Raw genomic sequence first — 11,826 nt, 5'->3', positions numbered from 1 at the left:
CCATTTCCATAATTGCGACACTAATGTCTCATCACAATTTTTTTTTAAATTAAATCCATTTAAAAAATCAAATGCATATTATGAGCATATGGGCTGGGCCGATAACATTTACTATGCTCGAAGATGAGCCCACATTGCAGTACTGGGCTGGACCGGCCCATTAAGGCGCGCAGGCACCGAGTCTCCTCGTCTCTCATCAGGTCGAGAGGAACAGGGGAATTGCCTTTCCCTCCATAGCTGCTCTGCTAAAAACCTTCGTTCTCTGAAGCTCAGAAGCACAAGGAAGCAGGCAACGAAGCTTAAACCCTAGCTAAGGTCACACAGCATGGTGAGATTGACAGCGGATTTGATCTGGAAGAGCCCACACTTCTTCAATGCCATAAAGGAGCGCGAGTTGGATCTCCGAGGTATTTCCGGCTTCATCCATAACCCTAGCTTTTACTTCTGAGCTTGTCTCTTCCTTCATTTGCGGGAAAATTTGAGCTCAGAATCTCGTCTGTGAGTGATTTCTGACGGTTGAAGTTTTCCGCGCTGTGGCTCTTCAGGCAATAAGATTGCGGTGATCGAGAACTTGGGCGCCACTGAGGTGAGTTCATTTCTGCAGGCTAGGGCTTTGTTTTTAAATCTTCTGCTCATGAATGTCTTCAAAGAAACTGTTAGCGTGCCCTGAACCAAGTATGCAGTCACTGCAGCTGAGCATTCTCATTTGTGAATTCCTTGGCAGGATCAATTTGACACCATCGATTTGTCGGATAATGAGATTGTCAAGCTAGAAAATTTCCCGTACCTTGATCGGCTGGGCACTTTGCTTATTAACAATAATAGAATCACCCGTATCAATCCGAATATTGGGGGTGAGTTTTCGATAAGTTTATCAATATTGTTTGGTTGCTCCTGAAGTTTGCCAGTTTTCTTTCAGGGGTAAGCTTAATGTTGATTCTGTGTTTCCTGTCTTTGGCAGAGCTCCTTCCGAAGTTGCACACTTTGATTCTCACAAACAACAGACTTGTCAACTTGGTCGAGATTGATCCTCTGGCATCCCTTTCGAAGCTCCAATATCTTAGTCTGTTGGATAACAATATTACGAAGAAACCCAATTACAGGTTGTATGTGATTCACAAACTGAAATCACTCCGGGTTCTTGACTTCAAGAAAGTGAAAAACAAGGTTAGACAATTTTTCTTTATTTTGCTCTCGCAATCAATCGGAAGATTACATACTTCCTTGATCAGGTCTGGCCAAACAGAAATTTGTGATATGATTTTGAACTTGCTGATTATTGTTCGCTGCGATAGATGTTTCATATATTTTCCTCCCATGTCACTTGTATTATATCCTTAGTTTAGTGACTTTCTCTTCACGTGTTTGTAGCTTGCTGTGTTGTTTCCAGTGTGACTTTTTAAAGTTGAATTTCTAATGGAAAGTCCGTCCCATCACTGCTTATACGTTGGCTGATATATCTTTGGAACTGGAGAGCTAAATACTCCTCTTGGTCATTATTTAGCTCTAAGTGACCTCTCCGAGTATTTTTCGCAATTTTCTGTGGTTGACAGGAGAGACTGGAAGCCGAAAGTCTATTTTCCTCGAAAGAAGCTGAAGAGGAGGTTAAGAAGGAATCTATAAAGACCTTTACACCAGGAGAGGTACAAAAAGCTCCAGAAGTTGTAGAAGAACAACCTGCTCCTAAAGTCGTTGCCCCTACTGCTGAGCAGATTACTGCAATCAAGGTATCAGTTCATTGCATGAGTCATCTGCTATGAGCAAATTACCTTTTGTCTGTTTTCACACTTGAGAAAGGCAAATTATGGAAAAGACTGGAGTGTATATGCAGTGCTATTAGAAATGTACTTTGATGTTGGAATGGTGCTGACTATAATCTTTTTGGGTGCTCTCCCACATGTGGAATCCTTTTTTTTTCCCCCCCCAATTGAAGGGTTAAATTCACGTCATGATTTTATGCAGGCTGCGATAGTGAATTCCCAGACTCTTGAAGAGGTTGCTAGACTTGAGAAGGTGCATCTCATATGCTTTATTGAGTATATGCTTTATTTCTGTGCGGCCATTCAAAGTGTGGAATCGTAATCTTTTACTTTCTGATTGTCTTGGAATGATGTAGGCCCTGAAGACAGGTCAGCTTCCAGCAGACTTACTAATTTTTGATGACAAGATTGCGTCAAACACTGCAAAGGGAGAGGATGAAGAGATGGTTCCCAGTAGTCAGAATGAAGCAGATGTTCAACAGAAAAAATCTGAGGAGCAAGAACAAAAGGGTGATGAAGCTGCCCCAATGGAACAGGTATGAACATTGCAATCTGCTAGTTTCAATGAATATGTACAACAGCACAATCATCTCTCTACTTTCTGATTGATCATTTGTTGAGACTGAAATGGGACTATACTGAAGTCTTTATTGATGTGTATAGTATAACTCTACTTCACCATTGACGCCTTTCTTTCTTCTCTTTCAGGAGTAGTCACTAGGAAGACAGTAATTTGGAACTTCATGAAGCCAGTTGGTCGCGCATTTCCCTGCGAGCTGCAAGTCATAACGGGTGGAATCTGTCAGGGATACTGGAGAGTACTGTTTACTAATTTTTGTGAATGTATCATTATGTTAGTCATAGAGTATTCGTATCTTTCTTAAATGCACAATTTTTACCTTTTTTTTTTCACCTTTTGTGTCTTTTTCATTTCCATTTCCATTTTTAGGGTAAGACTCGAGTATGCGCAAATGTGAACTTACAGGCCCCTTTTTTTGTTGGGATAAGAATAGATAGATCAGGAGATAATCAATCCATTGGGCCATAGAAAAGATCACCGGTTCATTAAAAATTGGAGTTGACTCGATGAGCCATCTTGGAGCGTATATGACAATATTGTATTGAAAGGAACAAGGAGATTAAGTTCAAAAAGGCATATAATCTCAGGCTTAAAATTGACAAACGAACATTCGCTGAGTCAGCTGAAACCCTTCGCCTGATCACTGGCTGAAGTCAGGTGCTAGAGGACGCTTCTTACATGAGGCGTACAATTGCAAATTTGCAGCTTGCATTACGCGTCTTGTCGACCGTTTATCCTCTTGCGGGCTGCATAGTTATCATCAGAAACAAGCCTTTGGTTTTCCCACAAACCAGACATTGGGATTGTCCCTCCTTGAGCTCATATATATTGTCAGATACAGCTGACCTGAACAAAGGAGGCATATGATGTGAAGAAGAAGAGGACCCAGGGAAGGAATTCCTTTCTTCCAATCGAAGGAATTTCTTCTATGATCTCCTTATTCTAAGGAAAAAAATCGACGGAACAAAAGCTTAGGGGCATATAACGATGCTGGAAGACATATCATATGTCATTGCGAGTGTGGGTGAGATTGCTGGAGATGCTGGTGCTGCTGTCGAGTCTCCAGTCGGTTATAGAACACTAGCAGCATTGGCAGTTGGAATTGGGTTGGTGTTTGTGTTGCTTGTGTGCTGTTTCTTGACGACTCTGGACTTGGGCAGAGGCTGCACGAGGTCATGCGCTTTTACATGGAAGGTCGGGAAGTTGCGGGTCCTTCGTGGCTTCAACTTGAGTTGTCCCTGGACAGGGACCTCATTCATCTTGGTCACCATCTTGTCTGCTTTCAACAGGGCCAAGGGCTTCTTCGGCATCAGCAGCTACTTGAGATCACCGAAGCCTTCTGTTGATGTTGGACACATACCTGAGAAGTCTGGTTATGTAGCCTGCGACAATATATGCAGTAGGTATCCCGTATGAATCCGATTTTGACTAGTATATATCAAGCAGCACGCATTTTCTGCAGATTTAAGGCATCAGAAGATGTTAGTCTTGAAGTTCGCCCAGCTTTTTAGTATTCCTTTTTCTCTAATCGGATGATAGAGATATAATGAACTTTCTCGGATATAGCATCTCCTGAGATGTTTACTAGTTCGATACGTCCTCTCTTTGTTTTTTGAGCGTAAGAGATGGGAAGGTGGCTTGCTTTCTTGAACTGTAACGGACTCTCGTCGTGTTTATCCAGGTCGAGCTCTCTCCCCTTCAACTTCACGAACTGATAATCTGTCCTTGGGTGAATCAGACCTGAAGGAATTGATTTCTCTCATAAATGAACGCGACGGCGGTCCTTCATGGCAGCTCCTGATGGAGCGAGCCAATTCAGCTCTATTGTACCAAGCCTGGTACCGAGACCCACCTGTACGATGCGTCACATATCAGTTCTTTTCATGTTTCCAGTTTCCCGGCGATCTTAAACAATGCACTGTCCTGCAAATTGAGACTTCACAATTCTCACGTAAGCTATCATCTGCGTGTTTCCAGGTGGGTCCAATGCAGTGCCGTACCAGGACGGTCTTCGAGAATGTTTCGCCAGAGCTACTGAGAGATTTCTTCTGGGATGACGAGTTCAGGACCAAGTGGGACAAGATGCTCGTCTACTTCAAGACCTTGTGCGTCTGTCCGCACACTGGTACCATGGTTGTTCACTGGATTAGGAAGGTGTGGTATTATAACCGGTATAGCTTCGGTGTTGCAATAGTAATTGCTCGACGCTAATGTCTAATCATCGGTTTATGAAACGTTACAGCTATCAATCATCGGCAGTGAGAAAGAGTATATCATAGTTCGACGCATTTGGGAATCCAACTCCAACTATTACTGCATAACCAAGGTAATGTCCATGGCATGAGCATCGCATAGCAGCTCATATAGAAGTCGATTGAGATAGGTACTAACGACACAGAGAGACATTCTTCGATCTAAGGTTTTGCCTTTGCAGGCAGCTTCATATCCAACCTTACCAAAGAGTACAACACGAAGACGGATAGAACTCTATTACTCGAGTTGGCTCATAAAAGCCGGTAAGAACATTCTGATAATTCGCTCGATTCAACGGCAGTTCCTCTGAGAGCAATGGACTCACTTCTTTGATTTGTTCCAGTGAAATCGAGGAATGGCAAGCAGGGGACAGCATCAGAGGTGCTCTTCTTCCACTGGGAAGACCTCGGAATCCCGAGAGAGCTCATGAAGATGGGCGCAAGGGCCGGGATGTGGGGCCTTGTGAAGAGAATGCATTTGGGTCTGCAAGCTTACAAGAATCTGACTCAGGCTCGCATCTCTTCACCTTCGACCTATTCCCTTCTAGCTCGCATGACCACCAAATTCGAACTGCAACCCAACATGAATACGAGTCCTTGCTCAGAGGCCAACACTGGGAGAGACGAGAAGAGAAGGAAGCACGAGAGAGGACCGAACGCTGTGAAGTGGCTCGTGCTGGGAGGATTACTCGTCGTTTCGGGGCTGACTCTGAAGGCTAACGGGACGGGAATAGTCTGCGAAGCAGCTAAGTGGTTGCAGATGTTCTGCAGACGGAGAAAACAACCGGAGGAGGGTCGACACAGAGACGAGGAAAGAATCAGACCATAGAAAGGTCACTCGTGCTCAAAGGGAGCTCCTTTCACTTCAAATTATTACTCGGTTTCACATCAGACCAAAGCTTAAATCAAAGCCCACATACCGAGACCAAGAAAACGCAGAATCAATCATCTGCTTTTATACTATCTTCTACATTTTCATGTAACTTCCGAACTATGAACTTACAGCTTTACGTGTATTGCCGAAAATTCGAAACTTCAAGCACAAATAAAAGCCCTGAGTGCAAGCAATATCAGGAAATCCATCAAACACCGATAGTTTAACAGTACCAATGAAAAGTAAACAAGAAGAGTTTCATGTCATCAAGCATAATTAAGCTGGTATAAAACATTAATTTAATTCTTGAAGCATACAAGAAGTTCTACCATGAACAAGACAGATATCAGTGAGAGATTTCAACCAAGTCCGAACGCAAATTGATTGGAAGATACTCCATGGGCGCTATCATCAGCAGGCAGAAATAAGCTCAATGGCCTGATTGAACCCCTTTTCCCCTCCATCAGGGACATCAACAGTATTAAGAACCTTTGCTCGCACGCGACCATCAAACAAGTCCAACATGCACAGATGAGTCTTGAAGCCAGCCGACCCTGCCAGGATCAGGCCTGTCACATTAGGCTGCTGGCCCGTTTTGGGGTTGATGAAGAATTGAGTGGCCTGTTCAGCTGTTCTTTGATTAGCTCTGTTACGACGGGCCAATCAACAGGCTGACAGCGGCTCTCCTCTCTCGTGCTCCTTCCGGCGTTCCACAATTTCCGCACTGAACTTATGAAGCACTTCTAGGGTGTTCCCACTCCGAGTCCCGAGGAGAGCAACGTCCCCATCCGTTACAATAAACCCGATCTTATTGTCCGACTCCAATTCTTTCGGGGCCTCGGTCTGGAACACGAGGTGCAACGGGTACAACAATGCATTCACGGGCCCAAAAGCCTCAAAATCAATGGTCACCTTCTTCTCTTTGTCATCCTCAAGTTGGTAGCTGAGGATGCCCCCCATACTGCCGAACCGACTCCAAAACTGCAATCCCGGAACAGTTGTGTCAGTCACAAACTTGAGCACGCACCCGAACCTCTCATACTCATTTGCAAGCCAATCCAACTAGGACATCTTCTCCTGGACCACCTGCTCCGCTGAGGTGGCTGAGTCCCACAAGTTGTCCTTGTCAAGGAACTTATCCCATAAGTAGCTCGATTATTGGGAGAGCAGCCACTCACTTCTTTGATTTGTTTTGGTAAAATTGATCGAGGAATGGCAAACAAGCAACAGACAGCATCAGCGGAGGTTGCTCTTTTCCACTGGATTAGACAAACATATGAATTCAATTCCGAGAGAGGGATCAGACCTTAGAAGGTTCCTAAAATGCGCGAGGGAACTCCTTTCACTTCAAATTATTTTACTCGGTTTTGACTCTCAGACCGAGATGGAGAAAAACGGAGTTATCGTGTATATCATATTGAACTAAGAAATCGGTAAAAGCATTAAGAATATGTCGATGATATGAAACTTCGCACACGAATAAAAACCTCGTGTCCTATACTATACCACCTTATTATAACTACCAAAGAGGAAACGAAATCCATCAATCAAACTGATAGTACGATCATAACATTACCGGTGAAAAGTTAATTAGACAAAGAGTTTCACCCATGAACGAAGAGTTTCATGCCATAAAGTATAATTAACCTGGTATAGAACCCTTAGTTTAATCCTTGAAGCATACTACAAGGTCTACCCTAAACAAGACCATACCATTTCTATCTAAAAGACCATATTGGTTCCAACCAGATATCAGCAGGCAGAAAGCGATTGAACCCGTCTTCCCCTCCATGAGGTACATCAACAGCATTAAGAATCTTTGTGCGCAGGCGATCGTCGAACCTTTTCAACTGACTCAGCTCAGTCTTGAAGCCAGCGGCCTCTGCCATGATCAGGCCTGACACATTGGGCTGGCCCGTTGAGGGGTTGATGAAGAACTTGGATGCCAGCTTAGCCATTCTGAGAAAATACTCGTAACGTTTCTCCAGTTGCGGACGACGGGCAAATTGAAGGGCCAACTCCGGATCCCCTCCTCTCCGGTGCTCCTCCTTTGGGAGGTCCATACTGAACTTGTGAAGCAATGTGATGTTATAATCTAAAAAAAGTCAAAAACTGTTCTATTTTTTAATATGTTTGTCTAAGTTGAAATTTAATTTATTTGTCATTTATTATTTATTATATCTGGATATGTAAATAGATATGATTGTAAAATAGTTAATTATTTTTTCATAATAAGACATTTTTTTTATATATTTCTATGTGTATTCAATGCTAATACGATAATCTTAAAAGTTTTTAAAATTTTCAGAGACTTTTGACATCTTATAAAATGATCTATTGTTAATATGGAAAAAACAAATAGAATCAAGGATTTACATTTTGAACATATTCGGTAGAATATGAAGCGAATGTGGTTCAAATATTCTATAGTATATTGTTATATATGGATACATAAAATATAAGTTTTGTTGTATGCCTCTCATGGATTTGCCCGCATATGCATTTATTTAACTAATTAAGACGGAGTTTCATAATAATTAGACTAGATTAGATTCTTTGTATTGCTTTCTACCGTGCTTGCGTTCTACACAATAAACCTATCATCGAGTCAAATTTCTCAAATTTTTTTTATAAATATATAAATTCAAATTCCTCTTATAAATTTTGTTTATAGAGTCCATGCAACACGGTTTTTATCGCGGTGCAATCTGATTTTAATAGCATGAATGGAAGGTCAACCTCCAAGTGAGAGAGCTCATGAAGACGGGCTTGAGGGCTGGGATATGTGGGGCCTAGTGAAGAGAATGCATTCAGTTCGGCAAGCTTAGAGGAATCCCTCTCAGGCTCATCTCTTCCCGTTCGACTTATGCACTTCTAACTTGCATGACCACCAAGTTTGAACTGCAACCCGATATGAATATGAGTCCTTGTTCGGAGGATAACAGTTACCTCCTTTCTAGCTCGAATGACCACCAAGTTCGAAATTGCAACCTCATACAAGTACAGGACCTAGCTCCCTGATATAAGTACGTCCGTATGAGTCCTTGCTCCGAGGCATGCAGCCTAACAGTACAAGTGAGAGGGATGAGGAGAGACGGAAGCAGAAGACATGACCGAATGCTGTTAAGTGGCTCATGTTGAGAGGGTTATTCATAGTCCCGGGGCTGATTCTTCAGGGTAATGGGATGGAAATAGTCTGCGAGGCAGCTAAGTGCCTTGCAGAGTTGTGCAAGAAGAGAAAACAACCAACTGGAGGAGCATCGAAACCAGGGCGAGGAGAGAATCAGACCATGGACGGTCCCTAATGTTGACATTCAGACCGCAGCTTATCAATCGAGTCCACAAACCAAATCCGAGAAGACAGCAGCACAAACCTAAACCAAGAAAACCCAGACTCTTGCATCTGTTTCTATATATCTTCCAGAGTTTCTTGTAATCTTCTGAACCTATGAACTCGATAAAGCCATTATGCATATACCAAAAATAGGAAACTTCATACACAGAATAAAAACATAAGAGGTCCTTATATAACCCAGATCCAGCCACACCGATAGTACAGTCTTAACAGTACTGACGAAAAGTAAAACAAGAGTTCCACCCATGAACGGAGAGTTTCACCCATAACAAGCTGGTATAAAACCTTATTCTTGAAGCATACCAGAAGTTCAACGCTAAACAATACCATATTGGTTCCGTTCCATTCCATGAAGCAGATATCAGCAAGAGATTTCACCGACTCCAAACCCAAATTGATAGCAAGAAACTCCATCACCTCTATCTTCAGTAGGCAGTTCCTCCACATGTGCAGCTGTAGGTGGTACCTTCAAGAGAATAAAGAAAGAAATAGGATCATAAGTAAATTGCAACTAGTTGGAACAAATGATGTATTAAATGCGAGCTGCCCGGAAATCTTCTTGGGCTTAAGGGACAAAGCCAACCTTCAGTTCGACAATGCGGGACTAGTTGGACCCACACGGAGCAGCAGCATAATTTCGCGCGACAGCCCGCGCGCTCACTGGTGCAGGCGAATCTGCCCTGGTATCCTGCACCAGTCTTAGGGAAGAGTGTATTGATTGCTATTCAGAATCATCATAAAACTCCCCATCATCTGAGTAATCATCGAAGGATCTCACGTCGAGTTGGTAACGGAGGATACCCCCAATACCACCGAACCCTCTGCAGAACTGTGACCCTTCCTGAGATTTATTTGTCACAAACTCGAGTGTGCACCCGAACCTTTTATACTCATTCGCAAACCACTCCAACAAGGACACTTTCTCCTGAACCTCGAGTTCCGCGGATGTGGCTGGATCCCTAAAATTGTTCTGGTCGAGCTCCTGCTCCCTGTTTAGGTGTTTGACAAGAACCTCGCCTGTGGAGGTGTTCTTCAAGGTGTAACGGTTCATGTCGAGGTTTTCCCACACAATGAGTATCTCAATCGCACCCATCTCAAGAACTTTGAGTGTATCATCCACCCCAAAAACGTATTTTCCTGTATCTTGACTTATCTCCTCAAAGTACTTCCCAATCAACTTTTTCTCCTGAATGAACTTCACATTGGCCAAGATCTCTGCAGACAGCTCAATCGCCTGATTGAATCCGTTTTCCCCTCCATAAGACACATCAACAACGTTAAGAATCTTTGCCTGCAGACGGGGATCGAACATGTCTGACTGACTCAGCTCAGTCTTGAAGTCTGCAGACCCTGCCAGGATCAGACCCGACACATTAGGCTGGCTCGTTGAAGGATTGATGAAGAATTGGGTTGCCAGCTCAGCCGTTTTACGGACATAATTGTGACGTTTTTCCATTCGCAGACGGGCAAATCGAAGGGCTGACTGTCCTCCTCTGCCGTGTTTCTTTGGGAGGTCCACACTGAACTTGTGAAGCACTTCTCGGGTGTTGCCACTCAGAGTGCCGAAGAGCGTACCATTCCCATCCATTACAATAAACCCAAACTTATCATCTGACTCCAGCAATTCATTCAGGGCCTCGGTGTGGAACTTGTTGTCACACAGATACAGCGACGCATTGATGGGCCTAAAGGGCTCAAAATCAATGGTCACCTTCTTCTCTTTCCCATCCTCGGTCACAATAGTTCCAGTATAGAGTACGAGCCCGTTAGGAGGAACCTTGCTGTAAAGCTTTAGCCTTTGCTGGGCGGAAGTTATGGCTCCGAGCACGGACTGCCGATTCACCCGACTCTTTATGTTCGAAGCTGTTCCGTACTCATCCCCAAGCATCTTTGTGACACGGGATATCTGGTCCCGAGGAGGCATTATGAGTGAGATCATGCTAGTCCCATTCCCTCGGGCAGCTTCGAGGGCCTTGATCAGCTTCTTGATCTTCCATATCTCGATGTTCCGATCGGTGTCATGGCTGTCCGACATTTCGCAAGAGTAAGCGGTACTGAAAAAAAATAGAGAACGCGTCAATTGCCAGCAATTAGTTTCGTACTTCACATTTAGAAAAGGGACAGATCTATCAAATACAACTAAGATGTTGCCATGGAAATCAACCGTCACACGAATGGTATAGAGAAGTTCACATCTTTCACAACTAACAATCTAAACCTGGAACACTCTCCAGCTGTTCTATCTCGTCACGAAGTCTTATATCAATGAAAACAGAAAAAGGAAAAGATGGATCCTAAACTATAAATGATGCCCGAGTTGTTTTGCGGTCCTATGCTTCGAAGAATCCGACAAATGCATCCGTTCATCAGCTACAAACCTTAGAACCGCTCAAATTTATCATCTTTCTTAAGATGACAGGGACCTAATTTGCCTATTTCAGATAAAGGTTTTGCCATGACATCGAGCGGCCAAACATGATTCAGGTGTCGATTCCATCATCACGACACGATTCTACCATAACAATCATAAGAACAGAAAACTCGGGACACATGCAAACAGAATTCCCGTGTTCACAGCCCGATCGGAAAAAAAAACTCTCAAGAGATTCATGGATCGCACCAAAAACCTAATATAGCCGGACGATTGATCAATCAACGGACTAAAATCGCACGAGCAACAGAGGAAGAACGGGGAAAGGGGAATCACCTGTGAGCTGAGGACGGACGCGGATCACCTCGGGGGAGGGAGGGAGGCGGCGGCACAGTATGGAGGAGGAAGGAGGCGATACCGCAGATTTTGGTCTGTTGCGATATTAATTTGATTCCGCGTCTGTGCCTTTTATATTCAACAAATAATGGCGGAAGAAGATTTTCTGTGCACCCTTTTTTTTTTGTATATATTATTAAAATAAATAAATAAATAATCCCACCAAAACAAACAAATAAATAAATAAATAAAAATTAAAAAAAGTGTTGGCAGCCCTGATTTCGATGAGATGACACGT

The 11,826-nt window shown here is 43.3% G+C and overlaps 4 protein-coding genes across 5 annotated transcripts; 2 read left to right on the top strand and 2 right to left on the bottom strand.

Moving 5' to 3' along the window:
* The first annotated feature begins 205 nt into the window (after positions 1-205).
* LOC116210347 (U2 small nuclear ribonucleoprotein A') lies at positions 206-2,793 on the top strand. The gene is made up of 8 exons (XM_031544216.1): positions 206-407; positions 546-586; positions 725-854; positions 962-1,167; positions 1,554-1,727; positions 1,963-2,013; positions 2,117-2,296; positions 2,469-2,793. Exons 1-8 carry the CDS (start codon positions 326-328, stop codon positions 2,472-2,474), a joined length of 870 nt encoding a protein of 289 aa, XP_031400076.1. The 5' UTR covers positions 206-325; the 3' UTR covers positions 2,475-2,793.
* A 141-nt stretch (positions 2,794-2,934) lies between these two features.
* LOC116210345 lies at positions 2,935-5,618 on the top strand. 2 transcript variants are annotated; one of them, XM_031544214.1, is made up of 6 exons: positions 2,946-3,739; positions 4,022-4,194; positions 4,318-4,494; positions 4,583-4,666; positions 4,775-4,856; positions 4,937-5,618. In XM_031544214.1, exons 1-6 carry the CDS (start codon positions 3,328-3,330, stop codon positions 5,419-5,421), a joined length of 1,413 nt encoding a protein of 470 aa, XP_031400074.1. In that variant the 5' UTR covers positions 2,946-3,327; the 3' UTR covers positions 5,422-5,618. The 2 variants fall into 2 exon arrangements, with proteins under 2 accessions (XP_031400073.1, XP_031400074.1); XM_031544213.1 differs by having other exon boundaries at positions 2,935-3,739; positions 4,022-4,494.
* Positions 5,619-7,009: 1,391 nt separating this feature from the next.
* LOC116210348 (eukaryotic peptide chain release factor subunit 1-2-like) lies at positions 7,010-8,751 on the bottom strand. Its single transcript, XM_031544217.1, has 2 exons — positions 8,206-8,751; positions 7,010-7,530 (listed from the first exon to the last, which is right to left on the bottom strand). Exons 1-2 carry the CDS (start codon positions 8,223-8,225, stop codon positions 7,185-7,187), a joined length of 366 nt encoding a protein of 121 aa, XP_031400077.1. The 5' UTR covers positions 8,226-8,751; the 3' UTR covers positions 7,010-7,184.
* Positions 8,752-8,939: 188 nt separating this feature from the next.
* LOC116210346 (eukaryotic peptide chain release factor subunit 1-3-like) lies at positions 8,940-11,686 on the bottom strand. The gene is made up of 3 exons (XM_031544215.1): positions 11,529-11,686; positions 9,405-10,875; positions 8,940-9,287 (listed from the first exon to the last, which is right to left on the bottom strand). Exon 2 carries the CDS (start codon positions 10,854-10,856, stop codon positions 9,543-9,545), a length of 1,314 nt encoding a protein of 437 aa, XP_031400075.1. The 5' UTR covers positions 10,857-10,875; positions 11,529-11,686; the 3' UTR covers positions 8,940-9,287; positions 9,405-9,542.
* Positions 11,687-11,826: the final 140 nt, after the last annotated feature.

The sequence above is a fragment of the Punica granatum genome, chromosome 6 (assembly GCF_007655135.1).
Source record: "Punica granatum isolate Tunisia-2019 chromosome 6, ASM765513v2, whole genome shotgun sequence".
Taxonomy (NCBI): Eukaryota; Viridiplantae; Streptophyta; class Magnoliopsida; order Myrtales; family Lythraceae; genus Punica; species Punica granatum.
The sequence above is the reverse complement of the archived record's forward strand: the minus strand, read 5'-3'. Positions and strand labels throughout refer to the sequence as shown.